We start from the raw sequence: 18,804 nt of genomic DNA, 5'->3' as shown, positions 1-18,804 counted from the left end.
TTTATAAATATACTTTTGAAAGTACTTTAATGAAAATACTTTTATAAAAACACTTCTACGATAGTACTTTTATAAAAACACTTCTACAAAAGTACTTTAATGAAAGTACTGTTACAAAAGTATTTTTCGAAAAGTGCTTTTGCAAAAGTATTTTTATAAAAATACTTTCAATAAAGTGCTTTTGTAAAAGCATTTTTATAAAAAAACTTTTACAAAAGTACATTTTCAATGTTAAAAGTACTTTTATATAATTTTTTATATTTTCATTCGGTTTGGATTGGATCCAATCCATTTACATTTTAATGGATTGGATTGGATTTGGTTTGTATTAGATTTGGACTGGATTGGCTCCAGTCCATTTATAAATGGACTTACATTAGATTGGATCGGGTTGAACCAAATCCATCCAATTGACACCTGAAAATATACAATACAGGATATATATAAATTATATATAAAATACATACAATTAAATATATGCAGGCTGAAACAAAAGCCTAGGCAAGCCTCGAGTTTCCAGGCTGAGCTGTGTTGGAACGCTTGAAAATTGCCAAGGCCTTGCTGCTGAATGCCTGAATCCCATCTGTCTAGAGAGTAATGCTAAATCGATGATTTAAGCCTTTATCCTCTGACCTAGATCATGGCAAATACACACCTTATTGTTGGACTGCCAAAAATTTACCTTTGGGTTCTCTTCTTTGCTTAGCCTATACTTCTCGCTCCTGTAATAGGGTAGCTCTCGGGCTTGGCCAATATGCCCCTAGGCATAACTGATTATGACCTGGTGACTTGCACCCAAATTTTTTAGGGTCATTGATCACGGATGAGATGCAATTCTTTGATGATTGGTGAATGAAATTTGCCTATGGGCTTCCAAGAAAAATGTAAGCTTTATGTTAAGTCAGCCAATACCCATCTTTCCATGGAGTCTAAATCTGCTCTTCACAGAGCGTTCGAAAGAAAAATGTACACTCTAGGGTCATTGATTATGACCGGTTGCACAATGTTGGGATATGCTGTGAGGTGAGTTCTATGAGGAGCAAATCCCGATTCCTTTTCATCATTATTGCACACCTACTATTATTATTTCAAATTGATCCTAGCATTTAGCATATCACTCAGTTTAAAATCCTAAACGGTACACATTGTTTGAATAAACAACAAATTTCTTATCTTGTGACCAAGTTTGACAGATGAAGTATCACTAATCAAAAGTTTTAGAGTACAGAACAAACAATAGATGCTATAAGAATACATGCCTATCCATTGCATACACCTCTTTCCCACTCCCTCTACTTCTCTCAAACAAAAGGGACCATTATTCACTTTACGGCATCTCTTTAGTCTTAACCATCCAACTTGAAACAAAAACCCTTCCTAAAGGGAGTTGGTCAATTCTTATCAAACAAAATGAGGATCAACTCAAGACACTCAAGTGCAAGCTCAGTGCAACCTGGCGCCTATCAACCCAAGTCCTTGACAAGCACCATGTTGGCTAGAGTTTCTGCATACATAATGGGTTGTGTCCAGTATGGAGAGCATGCAGGGCCCTTTCCCCTGTTCGAGTAGAAGGGATTTGAGTTTGACATTGTGATATCCATGCCTGCAAACACTACTAACATTTCAATTTACCATTTTTTCTTGGCATTTGAGAGGGGTTGAAAATTGTAATGCCCAATATGGTGAGAAATTTCAGCTCAAAGCAAGTATAAAGTTAAATACTTTTATATAAAGGAAACTGCTCAAAATTGAAATATCTCACCTAAGAGAAACAATTTTCTCCTTCCTAGGATCGAATATGGAGTTAGACCACATTATTTCAGACCCATAGAAGGTTAGTAGAAGAATACCTCAAAGTGGTGGAAAATGCCACCACAAATGTAGCACCAGATGTGAAGTTCACATTCAAGTCTTCTTGAGGTTCTCACTAATTTGATGTGAAGGGTGAAGATAACACAGCCTCCACTCGGTCTAGTTTTATTCTCCTCTTGAAACCAACAACTATGGGCCCGTTTGGCAAGTCTTTTTGGGAAGATCTTTTGGTAGTTATGACATTCAAAAGACACATTGAGCTTTTGCATGAAAATCTGAGTAGCCCAAAGCTAGTTTAGCAGATATATGTCTTTTTGTGCGTCTTTCTGTTTCTTTCCGTGCGAGAATAAAATGTGAAAGACGCAAAAAGCTTCATTTAGAGCTTCCCAAAATCAGCCCAAAATGGGCTTCTCGTGTCTTTTTGGCACTCCAACTTTTGGCAGCTAGATCTTCCATGAACCAAACAGGAATAGACCGAAAATCGGTCTGCCCAACTTGTAAACAGCCAAAAGACTGCATGGGAAAACGCACCAAACAGGCCCTATTTTTTTTTTACTCCTTTTAATGTTGATTTGGTCACCAAAAGACAGCAACACAGTGGTCTAGGATAGCTTGCAATAGTGGAAGAAGATGGAGTCCTAAAACCCTAGTTCAAATCTAGTGAGAAGGGATGGTTTCTATGGCTGAATGGTAGAGTTTGTGAACTCTTGTTGGAGTACTAGGGCTAGACGAATTCTAGACTCTATAACCTCCAAAAGAGTCCAATTAATTGCTAAAAGACCTTCCTAATCAAATTAGATAAGGTCTCTCAATTAGCAAGACTCGTATTCAGCCTACTCCTTGACTAGTCAAACTGGTCAACTTCTAATCAAATTAGAATTCCTTCAAAATAATAACTAACAATTCTAAAGACTTGACTAGTCCATCAAGTAAACACAAAGTCCAAGTCTATGACCCTAAGAACTTGGGCCCAATGGTCTGAACTGAAATAATATCCATCAAGTAAAAAGACCTTAATGCATATAATTTTCAAAATAAACTATTTACTTATAGTTTGCACATAATTTTCAAAATAAACTATTTACTTATAGTTTGCACATAATTTTCAAAATAAACTATTTACTTATATAATAATGATTTTGCGAATTGGTTTGAAAACAATTTAAAATCAACTATCAGTAGCCCAAGTATTGACCCCAGAAGGACCTTGCTGGCATAGTTTTCAAGGCACCAAGGCGAGGCTAGGTGACAGGGGGGTGCCTTGTTGCCTAGTCGCCTAGGTGGATTTTTTTAAAGTGAAAAATACATATCCTAGGTAGTTCCCTAGGTTTCATAACCATCTTTCCATAATAACTATTCATAATTTTCATAAGAAAATTATAAACTTCATGTTTATGTCTAGAAAATCAACATATTTATGAGAAGAAAAATAAGAAAGAAAAGAAAATTCAATAAATATGGGGACTGAACCCTTATTTTTGTTATGGGAAAAGAAGAAAAGAAAAGGTGGAAGAAGAAGAAGATGTGGAGGAAGAAATGTGTTGATTAGACAACTTTAAGTTTTCCCCTTATTGGTTCAAATTCTGAAGTCTTTGAGGGTTCAATAAAGTAGTTAGCAATGTTTGTGCTGATTAAACCCTAACAAATAAGAAAATAATAAAAAGAAATTAGTTTATAAACACAAAAAATGAATATTTTTTTTAATAATGTCTATTTTATAATTATAATCTCAAAAAAAGATACAAAACTGCTAGGCAAATGGGCGAGGTGAGCCTCCAAGGGCACCTTGTCACCTAGACATTGCCTTGACAACTATGCTTACTGGTTGGTATATCAAAAGCAAAGCAGTCGAATAATTGACATAGTACTATTATCAAGTTTAGGACTACAAACAATAATCTAATTGATCAACTAATTGAAAAGGTCCAAGAGCACATTGGAAATAATCCGGTTCAATGTTTCATAAACACCCATACTTATACCTAGGGTCTAACCCTAGCAGTTGAGACAAACTACTCCATCCTTAAGCGGTATAGGTCATGTTAGCCTTATCATGATAAACTGCTCAAGTTTATTCTCTATCCAAAAATATTTAGACAACATACCTGTTGTGAATCTTATTTATTGGTTCTCTGTTAGTATGTTGTCAGCCTAGTCTACCTAGGTTCTGTCAGCTAGTTTTCTTTTTTTTTTCTTGTTAGTTGTTTATTATTAAGAATTTCCGCCAGTGGCATTCTTGTAACTTCTGTTCTTATTATTTTAAGTGAATATAAATAATAAGCTGGAAGCCGCCAGCCCTTAGTTTTTTCTAGTCTAAATCGAACCTCTCTCTCTCTCTTCTCTTCTCTCTCTCTCAGGAAGGAACACATGGTATCAGAGCAATAATTCTGGGCTTGAAAATTGTTTTTCTCTCATCTGAATCTCAGTCATTTTTTGTTCTCTTGATCTCTTGGATGTGGAAGACCAAGAATTCTAATAGACTGTTCAGAGTTCTTGTGGCTGTTGTTCTTTGGGTTCCTGGTCGTAACACCAAGGAAATCCTAACAGAAGAGGGACGATGCTGGAATGACTCTCCTCTCTTAGTTCGATGCTGTGAAAAACATTTTTCTGGGTTTGCACCTTCGTACAGGTGCTGGATAGGGGTATGTTTCTTTTAATCATGTGCTGTTGTCAAACTAGGCTCTTTTTTTAATGACTGCTTGTGGCAGAACTATTGCTGTTAGTTGACTGTTTTCAGTAGCCTGTTAGTAGACTAGTTGCTAGACTGATTACTAGGTTATTCTAAGGGCCAAACTATTGCTGAACTGATTTCAGCAGTATCTTTTTCATTCCAGAAGTGAAAATTCTTAGGAGTTTAGCATTCTGTGTGTGGGGGATCTGGTCTGGTATATTTGTGACCCTTTTTTTTTCAATGGCAAACTAGGATTCAGCATCATCTGGAGTTACAACAACTCGTAGTACAGCTGATATGGGGGGTGAAGACATGATGTTTCCCATGCCAATTACCCCTTTAAATGGCCTGAACTACCTGGAGTGGGCTAAAAGTGTGAAACTTTATGTAATAATAAGGGGAAAAGCTGGTTACATAAATAGCAGAGTGAAAGAACCCAAGTGTGAGACAGTTGAACATGACAGGTGGGATCAAGAAAACAGTATGATGATGTCTTGGCTCCTTGTAGCCATGAAACCTGATGTGAAGAAGAACTTTATGTCGGTAGACACCGCTAGTGAGATTTGGGAACAAGAAAAAACCACCTATTCAGAGTAAAGGCATTATGCCAAGATTTACCAGTTGTAAGTTGAATCCTCAACCTATAAACAAGGAAATCGTAGTTTGTCTGCCTATTATTTGGCCCTTACTTCCGTCTGGAAAAAATTGAATCATCATCAGGCTATAGAGTGGAAACATGTGATGATGCTAAGGCCTATAGGAAGCTGGTTTCTCAGCAGCGGGCTTTCTTGTTGGAACTGAACCCTGCCTATGAACCCTTGAAAGTTTAAATCTTAGGAAGCAAAGAGTTGTCGTCGGTTCAAGTGGTATATGCCCTTGTTCAATCTAAAGAAAGTAGGCGGGTGTGATGGTTACAACTAAGGGGGAGCAACAAGTAGCATTGGCTGCAATGAGTAAAGTGCAAGGTCAGAAGAAGCTGAATACAGCACATAATGCAACACATGTGGCAAGCCAAGATACTCAGGTTGCTGGTACTACCCGGGACCACTTTACTAGTTCTGACCCCAAGGAAGATATCATGAATTCTTTCAGAGATCACTTGGAGTTAGATGAATAGTTCAGTTACTGGTACTCCTACTTCATTTACATCTACATCAGGTAATGCGGCTTTTGCATTCCATGTCACTACTACCACCAATTCCCCTTGGATCATTAACTCAGGGGCCTCTAACTACATGACTGGTAAGCCAAATTTGTTTCAAACTTATAGACTTTTGTCAGGAAGGGATAAAGTGAGGTTTGCAGATGGATCATTCTCCTCCACTGTAGGCCAAGGATCAATATCCCTTCCCCATGGCCTTAACCTAAACAGTGTGTTGCATGTTCCCCAACTTCTTATAAATTTGCTTTCAATCAGTAGCATCACAAACTCTTTAAGCTATAGTGTAACCTTTTTTCCCGGTTCATGCGTTTTTCAGGATCTAACTTCTGAGAGGACAATTGGTAGAGGAAGCTAATGGATGGCCTCTATATTCTCAACAACAAAGCTGGTCTCTTGGTGTTGTCCTTGAAGTCATATAGTCAGTCAAATAAGAGTCAAATTTTTTTGTGGCATAGTCGGTTAGGTCATGTTTCCTTTGAAATACTGAAGTCTTTGTTTCCATTTTTATTTAAGTCATGTTCAGTGTCAAACATATCAGTTGAGCAAACAATGTATAACAACTTTTCATTCAAGTAATAAAGGACCCAACTTTCCTTTTCATATCGTGTATTTTGATGTATGGGGGCCTACTACTATAATCTCTGAGGGCGGGTATAAGCTATACATGGGTATTCCCAATGCGTAGTAGAGATGAAGTTTCAAAGATTGTAAAAGACTTCCAGAGGATGGTGTTTACGTAGTTCCACGTTAAAATATAGATCTTTCAATCAGATAATGCCAAGGAATATTTCCATGGTGAGCTGAATGAGTTCTTTGCCTCCCATGGATCTATTCATAGGAGCTCGTGTGCAAGAACACCGCAACAAAATGGTGTTGTCGAAAGGATGCTATATTTCGAGGGATGATGTTACACATGAATGTTCCAAAAAGGTTTTGGATGGATGCTATACTTGTAGTTACTTATGTCATCAATCGCATGCCCTCCATAGTGTTGAACTACATGGCCCCTTATCAATTGTTGTTCCCTCAGTCCCCTTTTTTTTCCATTCCCATGAGTCTTTGGTTTTCATGCCTTTGTCCATGATTTGTCTCTGTCTCGAGGCAAGTTAGACCCTCGGTCCATTCCTTGTATCTTTCTGGGGTATCCCTCCTCTCAAAAGGGGTATCGAGGCTTTGATCCTATCAGCCATAAATTTTTTTGTCTCTATGAATGTGTCCTTTGAGTCTGAACTGTTCTTCCCTGCTTCTCAGGGGAAGAGTAGTGTGGAAGAGGAGAAGCAAGTTCAGGTTCACCAAGTCTCTCTTCCATCTATTCCGAACCTGACACCCTTTTGTATCTTCCAACGTACATCCTATAGAGATCAGTAATTTGACAGAGCTGTGGAACTACCAACAACTGAGCATCCAACACTATCAAACACCCAAGAGGCAAGTCCAAACCCTGCTACACCTATTGACACCCCTGCTCCTACTATGGATGACCTTCACATTCCTATTGCTCAAAGAAAGGGAGTCAGGTCATGGACTACCAAACACCCCATCACCTAGTATGTCTCCTATGATCGCATTTCCCCCTCATATCAAGCCTTCCTATCTGCAGTTGATTGCATCCTTGTACCTAGAAATGTTGTAGAAGCCTTAAAATACCCTGAATGGACAGATGCTATGAAGGAAGAGATTAATGCCCTAAATAAAAATCAAACTTGACAATTGGTGGATCTTCCAAGGGGGAAGACCTAATGGGGTGTAAATGGGGTGTAAATGGGTGTTTACAGTTAAACACAAGGCAGATGGGACAGTGGAAAGGTACAAAGCAAGATTAATAGCCAAGGGCACTCATGTGTACAAAGTTGACTATGATGAGACATTTGCTCCAGTAGCTAAGATGAACTCAATTCGAGTTCTTCTATCATTAACCGCTAATCTTGACAGGGAATTGCATCAACTAGACATTAAGAATGCCTTTTTAAATGGTGGCCTAGAGGTGTACATGGTTCAACCCCCGAGATTCTGTGCGAAGGGAAGTGAAAATAAGGTGTGTAAGCTAAGAAAGTCTCTCTATGGTTTGAAACAATCTCCCATGGCTTGGTTCAATAAGTTTTGTATAGCAGTTCAGCAAGTAGGGTTCAAGCAATGTCAGTCCGATTACACACTCTTTGTGAAGAGATGTTAGGAACAGGTTGTTGTTTTGATAGTGTATGTGAATGATATCATCATTACAGGAAATTAGAGTTCAGAAATACAACAATTGAAACAATTACTTGCATCTAAATTTGAAATGAAAGATCTAGGCCCTCTAAAGTATTTTCTTGGAATTGAAGTTGCCCGCTCAAAAAGGGGTATCTTCATTTCTCAAAATAAGTACACTCTTGATCTGTTACAAGACATAGACAAGTTATGTTGATCATAAATTGGGTAACTGTGATGGTAAACTTTTGAAAGATGTAAAATAGTTCCAAAGGTTAGTGGGGAAGTTGATTTATTTGTCCATGACTCGTCTAGACATTGCCTATTTAGTTGGGGTCTTGAGCCAATTTATGCACTCTCCTAAGAAACCTCACTTGGAGGCAACAGAGAGAGTTATTAGATACTTAAAAAGTATCCAAGAACAGGTCTACTATTCAATAAGCATAATCATCTAAAGGTGGAAGTCTTTATAGATGTTGATTGGGCAGGTGTTGTGGATGACAGAAAGTCCACAAGTGGGTATTGCATATTTGTGGGAGGAAACCTAGTGACTTAGAAAAGCAATAAACAAAGTGTGGTAGCAATGTCAAGTGCTGAAGCAGAGTATAGAGCTATGGCACATGGGGTGGCTGAAGTTCTTTGGCTAAAAAAATCTTCTAGGGGAGCTTGGAGTTGTTGTTCACAATCCAATGTCTCTTTATTGTGATAACAAGACAGCCATTAACATCGCCAACAATCCCATCCTACATGAGATGACCAAGCACATTGAAGTGGACAAACACTTCATAAGGGAAAAATTGGGAAAAAAAAAAAGGAAATTTGCATCCCTCACGTCAACTCCAAGGAACAACTTGTTGATGTCCTCACAAAAGGACTTCCATACTCGCGGCACAATGAGTTGTGTGACAAGTTGGGCATGATAGACATATACAACCCAACTTGAGGGGAAGTGTTGTGAATTTTATTTATCAGTTCTCTATTAGTATGTTGTTAGTAATGCTGTCAGCCTAGTTTATCTAGGTGGTTAACTAGCTTTCCTTTTTTCTTGTTAGTTGTCTATTATTAGGAATTTCCGCTAGGGGCATTCTTGTAACTTTTGTTCTTATTATTTTAAGTGAATATAAATAATAATCTGGAAGCCGCCAGCCCTTAGTTTTTTTGAGTCTCAATTGAACCTTTCTCTCTCTCTCTCTTCTCTTCTCCTCTCTCTTCTCTTCTCTCTCTCTTAGGAAGGAACACAATACCAATTAAGAATGTCTCTAAATATAATTCTATAATGCAGATCAAGGGCTATTACATAGAAACCTACCCAATTACATATTTAAAAACCAATTAACTTAACTTTTATTCATAACAAAGACGATTTAATCATGTATTGGACCCTGAGGGCATAGACTGTCTAACAAAAAGTTTACCAAACTGACACAATGCTCTTTTATCAAACTTGTAACTAGCACTGTAAGACAAATTGAATAGCCCATTTGGGAGGACTTTCATATGACAGCTCTTGGCTTTGCAATGTGAACCCCACACAAAAATCCTAGAAGCTATGCTTGGTGAAAAAAGCCCAAAAAGTCTAAATACACTTTAATTCAGCTAGTAAAGCTAAGTTTGCTGAAGCCCTCCCAAATGGGCTCTGAATTTGCTAGGAAAAAGGTGCTCCAGTAAAAGGTTATTAATTTAATTTAAACATCAACTAAAAGGAGAAATATTGAAAAACAAGTAATATTGATCAATATAATAAGCCACATTGCTGACTGACTATACATAAGCACAACTGAGGTTGAAGATTCCAAAAACCTTATCAATAAATGCTGGATGGTGAGGCTCGCTGCTTGAGAAAACTCTAGCTTGCACTGCAAAATAGCATCACCTTTACTTCAAAACACAACGGAACATCTGATATTGGATTTTTTTTTTTTTGATATTGAATGGTAATATAGCAATTCCTCATATGATCAAGATGCCAAGATCTTGAGTAGCACAAACATTGCAAAGCAAGACACTTCACAAGCTCCTGAACATGCCAATAAAGAAAGCTAATGCAGCCCCAGCAACTCCTTAACTCTTCCAATTCCACTGCACATGAAATAAATACAAATTTGTTCTTTCCATTGTGATATGATAAATTCAAACCTGCTCAATGTTTGAAAAAATGTTAAAAGTCTTGGCTCAGCCAAGACTGAGTTGATGGAGTTTTAGAATAGATGGTATCAATATGAATTTATTGAAGCCTACCTGATAAAGGTAGATACAAAAAATTTCCAAACTTAGGGGTGCTAGGCAAAAATAAAAACAATACCTCTTTGGAAAGGAAGGTATTAGCTCTTCAACAACTCGAACAAGACTCAATTCCATATCATCGTCGGAGGAAACTAGCATTTCTTCAGAAACTGCATAACCCAAAAAGAAAATGCACATGACCCAAAAAGATTATCTTTCTTTTTAACTTAGATAGGAAACATAACCATCTGCTTTCTGGACCACAAGAGGCAGCAGATAGGAAGTCTGCTTCATTCATCATATCTCAACAATATCACACCGAAAATGATTCTAACCATACAGCTTACAAACAGAGGGATCAAACATATAAGATCCACGGACTAAATTAATCTAAGTCTTTGAAATTCATAGTTAAGACAAATTGGTAGGGCATTAAATGGTTCAGATCTGAAGCAGATCCACAAAATCCAGTCCACATCCAAATCGGAAAATCAGAATAAAATAGAGATCATATGTGATGATCCATATCTCCTAAATATGGTATGGAGTGGGACAGATCTTGCATCTAACCTGCTTGATTTCATGCCCTATAGATAAATCCTTCCGTCAGTGCCCCCTCCCCCGACAGAATCTGAGGTGCAAGCAATAAGCCATAAGACATTCTTTAAAGTTCAACCCTGGAGTTCCTTCAATTTCCTCTTGTGAGAAAAAAATAAATACAGCAATAACTATAGTTTAAGAAATTGATTTAACAGATAGCAAGAAACAGGAAAAGATACTACTAAGAGTTCTACAGGATGGACTCTCAGAAGGGCTGAAGTGTACAACAGCAGTGTGAGTCCTTATTCCTGGAGAGGAAGAGAACCAGGAATAAGGTTTATGTAGAGGAAGAGACCTGGTACAATTTGGCAATGTAGTGGCCCAGTGGCTCTAGCTTTCAGGATGTTCTCGTACATTTCATTGCTTAGAGTCCTTGTATAACTCACCTTCTAGATCTAGGATAATAGGGTGGTATTGAAGTACACTATGACTTTACCCTGTTAGATATTTTATGCCCTTAGCTCCAATCAGATTCAAGTACATAAACATTTATCTGTAAATGAATAAAGTACATTATTGTTTCATGTTAATGATTGTATGTTTTTCTATGAATTACCCCTTAAAGTGGACACTTATGAGACTCGTGTTAGTTTATAATGTTCTTAACCATTGGATAAACTTGGAGAGTTTATCTTGACAAGACTGACATTGGTGTGCTGCCAAACAGTTGGAGCAAGCCAAGCTGTCTTTCACTTTCACAAATGGTGAATTCTTGCTTATCATTTCAATTTCTAAAATGTTCTTCCTATTCTTTTTCCTCCAACTATAACTGTTTTTATACAGTCTCCTTAACTTTATTTTCCTTTCTATTTTACAAATCATCTCAATAGTTGGTCTTCCAAAGTAAAAAAAGGGCAGCCCAATCCATGAGGCTCCCACCAATGCGGGGTCTGGGGAGGGGCAGATATATGCAGCCTTACCCCTGCAGATACAAAGAAGCTGTTTCAAGATTTGGACCCTGGTTACCCAGGTCATAATGGAGCAACCCAATCATTGCGCCAAGGCCCACCCTCTGGTCTTCCAAAGTAGGTCCCTTATATTTCCCATTCTTAGTATCTGAATTTTTGAATTACAAAATCATTTTAAGAACATGCCAATGTTACATTTAACAAGTAATCTAAATTTGCTAAGGTAGTTAAGATATAGTAAGGGGTCCATGTTCATATGGCCAGCCCATGCCTCAATCAGGACAATTCAGCAAGAAGGCCACCTAATTGATTTTACATATCATAAACTAAGATCAGATGACTCTAAGATTACTGATAGTCCAATGTATCAATTCACCTTCAATCTAATAAAAGCTACCTTTGTTTTACTGTCCAACTTCTAAAAAATTCATATTAATAGCATAGCATCAAATGATACTACTTCCCGTGTCCATCAAAGCAAAAAAAAAAACTAGGCCTCTATGCTTGCTGTATAGGTAAATTCTTAGTAAAAAATAATGTTTTTTTAATACCTTGGGAATCTGCTGGAATGAAATCTCCTCCTCTCAGATATGCTCTCTTACTCCAATCCAAATTTACATCTTGTATCTGTGAAAATTCATCCAGTAAATGACCAATGAGTTTATAGGCAAGCAAACTTGTCTGATCAGAAATTTCTTGGATAGCCAAGTATTTGTTTTCAGTCATGTTCTGCATCTCATTCAGACAGTTCAACTCCTGGTTGGAAGAGGAAGAACAGACTTCGTGCAGGTCTGCAGAATTAAATTTAGGAAGATGCTTCGGCTCAGATCCCCTAGTTGATCCATTATTTGAGTTTCTATTGAACAGTGAGAATTGGACAGTTCCATCTAGAACAGCTGAAGTTGTAGGTATAGTGCAATCGATCTCTCTTGATTCCCCAATGCCCTCAGCTTGGCCTTTTGTATCATTTGAATAGAATTGGTTTATTTTCATTTCACTGGGATATTGCTGCTCATTATCATCATAACCATCTGTATCACTTTCTTCCAACTCCTCCATATATGCATCAGAAAATTCTTGATCAAATTCATGGTCGGGCAACAAGTCCCATATAATCTGTCTAGTCTGACTGCTCACACTTAATACACATTCTATCTCTTCTTCTATTTCCTCCTTTGAAAAATGCATATGCACTGTGCTTCTACTACTCTTATTGATAATATCAAGAGTTTCTAGTAATGGCTTTGGGATGACATCCATATCACTACAATCAAAAAGATACTCAATCAGCATTTTCCTAATACCTGTCCGCAAAGACCGATTTGGAGATTCTGCCTTTGGGTCCAGCAAAAGTAGCATTTCATTCAACTCTGATGACTTGACTCTTTTAGTCATCCATATGGCATTTAGAACCTCTCTCTGCAAGGCCTCTATTTCTGGTGAGAACTGGCAAAACTTCATTATAGAGGAATCCTGACACCTTGTTGTCAGCTTAAATGATAAGTCTGCAACAGCCATGGCTTTAGCTAACGGCCCCTGAAGTTCATCAGCTTCACCAAGTTCAGAAAGCATTTTGTTAGATATCTTCCTCACTTGGTCAATCAAGCGTTCTCGGCTCCACCCGGATTTTGGAGGCTTCAATTGGGGGACACCACCTTGAATTCCTCTAAGTTTCCTACGCATTGCACTCAATGCCTGGAAAGGCATGTCCTCAAGCCCCTCCAGTACCTTAGTAGCAGCAGTGCGAGAAGATTGAGATAAGGGTTCCGTATGTCTCAATTTCTTCTGAAAATTATGTGGATCCTTCAAAACTTGAGATAGCTTTTTTATCACTTCCATATTATAATCCTTACAGCTTTTATTTCTGAGTATCTTTCGGAGATATTCTTTAATGACCCTTTTCATCCTCCAACGAGTTTTCTCAAATTTGACCGTACTTCCAGTTACTATATTGGCTAAAAGGCAAAGTGCATTGTTGTTCAAGTCGTCAAGCATAGAAAAAACAATCGGCACCATATTGGCAGGCATCATATTGGTGTCGAAGAGTTGCAAATGTTCCTGAGCTACATCATGCACTCTTTCTTCACCAAATACTTCAAAGCCTCTTTCAATACATGTTTTTACAGAATCAAAGGAAACCTGAAAAATCAGAACCTGTGTTACAATTGCAAATGTAAAGAAGTCCATTGTACTGAAAAAGGTATGGAACCTAAATAACTGATAACCAATCAACCAGTCCAATGGGTAACAATTATATGGTATTCATTCAAATACATGTTGAATTTTGATTGGTTAAAGTTTTTCAGGCATCATAACTTTCCACTGCCATAGAAATTGCCTGAAAAGAAAGCTCCAAATGAGCAGTAGACCTCTAGCAGTTAACTGATAACCAATCAACTGGTATCATCCAATGGTTAACCAATTAACTGGTATTCATTCAAATTCAAGTTGAATTCTGATTGGTTAAAGTTTTTCAGGCATCATAGATTTCCAGTGCCATAGAAATTGCCTGAAAAGAAAGCTCCAAATTAGCAGTAGACCTCTAGAAGTTAACTGATAACCAAACAACCGGTACCATCCAATGGTTAACCAATTAACTGGTATTCATTCAAATTCATGTTGAATTCTGATTGGTTAAAGTTTTTCAGGCATCATAACTTCCCAGTACCATAGAAGTTGCCTAAAAGCAAAGCACCAAATGAACAATAGACTTCTAGCAGATAGACATAGGTGGTAAAAGGCTCATGCTGATAAACTACATTTCTTGTGCCATTATACACATCACTGTCATATGTCAAACGAGATTATTGATTAAAACCCGCATTTTAGTCTTTAATGTAAGTGTACTAATGATCAAAAGTATAACATAGATGCAAAAACTCCTAGCACATAAAAAGTGGCACCTATGCAACTCAAGCCATGAGAGCTTTCTATATAAAAGCATAACGCCATCTCAACACACCATTCAATTATGGATACAGTGGCTTACATCTTAAAATATATTACTAGGACAGTTGATATGAATTACCCTTATCCAAGCTACACTTTTCAAGTCTAATAGGTTGCTACTCCTAAGTTTATGAGGTTCCTCTGAAAGTGGTAGAGGATTGAAAAGATTCTATTTTCTGGTTTGACCAAGGCTGTTTCTGTTTTTTAATGGGGTCAATTTCTATGGTTGATTTGTGGGATTGGCTGTGTATTTACTACACCATATTTGCCATCAGCCTTGTTTTTAGCTTTTTTATTGAAGATAAAAAGAAATTTCATTAAAGAAGAAAAAAAGATTACAAACTGAGAGATGATAAGGTATCACCTGCATATTCCAACATATCCCCTAATCTATCATCCAAATCCTCTCTAGAAACTTGGTTAAAAACTGGATAGACCAGAACCCAGTCTGCAACTGAGTTGCTAACAGCTGCCACAATCTTTTTGGGGGCTGTGTGAGATTGACTTGTGGGACTGGCTGATCCACAAGTGTTTCTGGTGGCTGTAATGATTTCTGTTACTCATCAGTGTCGCTCTAATTCATCTCATTTCTGCTCCTTGTGTTTCACAATTCGTGTGGTTCTTGGAGATGGATACCTCAAAAGACATCAAGTCTGGGAACAGTAGCTATGTGGGAACTAGTGTTTTTTAATACATAGCTATGTGGGAACTAGTTAGAGTTCCATATCTCAAGGAACCGTTCAACCTAAAAGCTTAAGTGATCAGGTGAGGAGCCTTAATAGGTATTTATTCTCTATCATGCCCTTTCATGCAAAATCATATTGGGCTTGAAGCATGGACAAGCACAAGCCCATCCATACATTTTTCTGAAATTTAATAAATTGTAATTGGGTGGGGGGGGGGGGGGCATGAGGATCAAACACTAGACCACTTGGTCAAATAGGTTCTGCTACCATATCGAGGAACCATTCAACATAAAGGCTTAAGCTGCTAGGTGAGGTACCTGAGTAGGTATTTATTTATTTATTTATTTGATAGTTGAAAATGAGTTCATTAATCAGTCAGAATAAAACTTTACAAGCATCCCTTGGGAGTTGGGGAGGCATGAGATGCAGCCTCCCTTAATCATTACAAGTGTTCAAAGAAAAAAGATTACAAAGCTGCCCAAAATAACCAATCCATAGTAGACCCTTGTTTTGCAGGATAATCAGCCAAAGTATTTGCCTCCCTACACAAAATGTGCCTTATTAAACATTTAACTTTTTTTATGTGATCCCTATAACTCCAAGCAAATGAGTTTGGATTTGACAGCCAGCCCACAATCAACTTAGAATCCCCTTCGATTAATAGGTTTTCCACTGAGTCTGGATTAGCAATCTGAATTCCTAGTACTGTGGCCAACGACTCATCTCTTGTGGAATCCCCTATTCCCACCGGGCCAGAGAATAAAGATATAATATTGCCATTCTCATTCCTCAGGCTATGCCAGACGGTCTTGGGTTACCTTGACTGCTTCAATCAAAATTTAGTTTAATAACCCCTTCTGGAGGAGTTACCCAAATTGCTGCAGCCCTAGTTTTCCTAACCGAAGTGTGTGAAACTATATCCCAATTCCTCCAAATGTCATCAAAGGAGAAAGAATTGAACAAAGTCGAGGATTTCAGCCAGTGAATAGCTCTGGTTAAAATACATTCCTTCACTTCTGTAAAGGATCTCTTCTTGGAAGATTCTAGCATTTCTTTCTTCCCAAATTGTCCATAGGGTGGCTGCTCTGAAACATCTACATATACAGCTCCCTCTTTATGTTGGGCAAGCAAAGGTAGATGGAGAAAACAAGAACTTTACCTCTATTGGCTGATTCCACCTATATCCAAACAAAACAAACATCCAATCCCAGAGAGCTGCAGCGAAAGAACAAGAAACCAGTAAGTGGTAACAATCCTCACTATGAGATTTGCACAAAACACACCAGATTGGGGATAAACACTTAAGGGAGGTACTAGAACAGAGGGATTTGAAGAAGGATGCGCAAGTGAAAGAACCTTTGGGAATAGGGGTCCACACTCTTCTATCAGGAGAAGTGGGGTCCAAACAAATATTGTCTAAGATGGAAAGAAGTTCAGTAACACAACCAAACTCAGCCTCCCTTAATCCCCTACGAAAACCAAAGTCCTAGTTCAAGGATAAAGGTAATACCAGAGGGAGGAGAAAGACAGAAATAACCTCCTTTTTATAAAGGGAAAGAGAATAAAGGGAAGGAAAAAGATCTTTTAGGGGTTGATTGCCCACCCAAGTGTCTTCCCAGAAGAGAACTGAATTCCCAGAGCAAGTGTCATACCTTACAAATTGAATGAATTTGGCAGAATTCCATATATTTATTCTCCCATATTCAGATTACAATTGTAAAGTTAGATGGTGTTGTTAATTATTTGGAATGGGAACAATCAGCTAAGTTGTCCATTGGAGGTTGGGGAAAGTTGGGTATCTTACCAGGAAGGAACCCAAACCCTAGGTGGATGACCCGATATATTTCAAATGGGAACAAGAAAACTGACTGGTTATGTCATGACTGATTTGCTCTATGTAGCCCCATATAGCAAGGAATTATATGTTCTTGTCTACAACCAGCCAAAGACATCTGGGATAAAGTTAGTGCTACCTACCCTCACTATCAGTTAAGGAGAAAGGCTAGTTGTTAAGGGCCCGAGCATAGGATCTTGCCACGGGTCGGTCCACGGGGAAAACCTCCTGTTTTCTCTTGTTCCTTCCTGCTCTTGATGAACCTATCTTGGCACCTTGGTGATTTGTTCAAGAGATCACCAACTCTCCTAACTCACTTCTTAACTGAATATTCGATATCCTCATTCAATAATGGTGTCTCCTTAAATAGGAGATTACAAGAGTCCTAATCCTAAGGAGTCTCCTTGCTGAATAGGGAGACTTCTAGTTCTATCTTGCTAAGAATAAGATAAGTTAATCCTAATCTGATAAGTAACTAATAAGATAAGATAAGAACAATAGGATAAGATAAGAACAAGCAAGATGATCTAATCTAATCTGGATGAGACTATTGTTGCCGAACTGGGTAGGATGATAATCATTGAATCACTGTTGCTGTTGGCGGTGGGTCAGGTTCCTGCTGCTGCTGGCGACGATGATACTTCTTCCCGAGGAATGCGTCCATAACATTACTCCCCTCCTGGATTAAGAGCTTGTCCTCAAGCTCGAACTCTGGATACGTGGCTTGGAACTCTACCAATGGGATCCAGGTGGCTTCGGCCGATGGTAAGCTACCCCATTCCACCAAGACTTCAAGAATACCTCAATTGATACAAGAGCGGGTGAGAGCCTTAGGCTGGGGAACAAGTTTGCCTTCTTTCAAGGGTGGCAAGGAGGGGACTCGGTCCGGAGGAACACCCGTAAATGGTTTCAGCAAGGAGATGTGGAAAACATCATGAATCTGGCTATTCTCCGACAATTCCAGCTGGTAGGCCACACTGCCAATCCGCCATAGAACCTTGAAGGGCCCATAGAACTTAGGGGCCAATTTTGGGGCAGCCCTGTGGCGCAAGGAGCATTGCCGGTAGGGCTGAAGTTTTAACCAAACAAATTGTCCTGGTTTGAACGACAGTTCCCGATGGTGCTTGTCATAGGTGAGCTTCATGCGGAGCTAGGCCTGCTGTAAGCGAAGGTGGACGTTGGCTAGGAGGGCGTCGCGTTCTTGTAAGGAGTGATCAATTTCTTCCAAATGAGTAGAACTGGGCACATAGGACAGCAAGCGAGGAGGGTCCCGGCCATAAACGACGCAAAAGAGAGTCATGCCAAGGGAAGAATGGTAGGCCATGTTGTAACAGCACTAGGCCCAAGGAAGCCAATCCATCCACCGTCTCGGTTGATCCCCTACGAAGCAATGGAGATACATCTCGATCGTGCGGTTTACCACCTCCGTCTAACAGTCGGACTGTGGATGATAAGCTGAGGAGAAGGCCAGGGTGGTGCCGTGTAGCCAAAATAACTCCTTCCAGAAGGCACTAGTGAAAACCGGGTCCCTATCGCTGAAGATGGATTCTGGTAACCCATGTAAGCGAAAAACATGCATAAAGAAGGCGAGGGCAACTGAAGTGGCATTGTACGGATGTGATAGAGGAATGAAGTGAGCATATTTAGAGAAGCGATCTACCACCATGAAGAGGACCGATTTGCCGCCTACCTTGGGAAGACCCTCAATGAAGTCCATGGAGATGTCGGCCCAAATCTGTGTCGGGATCAAAAGGGGCTGAAGGAGGCTTGTC

The 18,804-nt window shown here is 38.8% G+C and overlaps 1 protein-coding gene across 7 annotated transcripts in view; it reads right to left on the bottom strand.

The window, feature by feature from the left end:
- Positions 1 to 1,148: 1,148 nt before the first annotated feature.
- LOC148873355 (DNA double-strand break repair protein) overlaps positions 1,149 to 18,804 on the bottom strand; it is a 43,553-nt gene continuing 25,897 nt past the window's right edge. For 4 of the 7 annotated variants that reach the window (XR_016107687.1, XR_016108190.1, XR_016108753.1 and 1 more), the window contains 4 exons: positions 12,115 to 13,702; positions 10,135 to 10,225; positions 9,633 to 9,911; positions 1,149 to 1,603 (listed from right to left, as the gene is read on the bottom strand). Coding sequence is in view for 1 of the 7 variants with exons in the window: in XM_088972367.1 (XP_088828493.1) it covers positions 9,872 to 9,911; positions 10,135 to 10,225; positions 12,115 to 13,702 (1,719 nt within the window). In the remaining 6 variants the exon portion in view is untranslated. Of the gene's footprint in view, positions 1,613 to 9,489; positions 9,912 to 10,134; positions 10,226 to 10,625; positions 10,687 to 12,114; positions 13,703 to 18,804 lie in introns of those variants that run through there. The other 3 variants (XR_016108059.1, XR_016107990.1, XM_088972367.1) reach the window with 3 other exon arrangements.

Source organism: Nelumbo lutea, chromosome 1, assembly GCF_056320005.1.
Source record: "Nelumbo lutea isolate HS-2025 chromosome 1, American lotus-T2T, whole genome shotgun sequence".
NCBI lineage: Eukaryota > Viridiplantae > Streptophyta > Magnoliopsida > Proteales > Nelumbonaceae > Nelumbo > Nelumbo lutea.
This window is presented reverse-complemented; position numbering and strand designations above follow the sequence as displayed.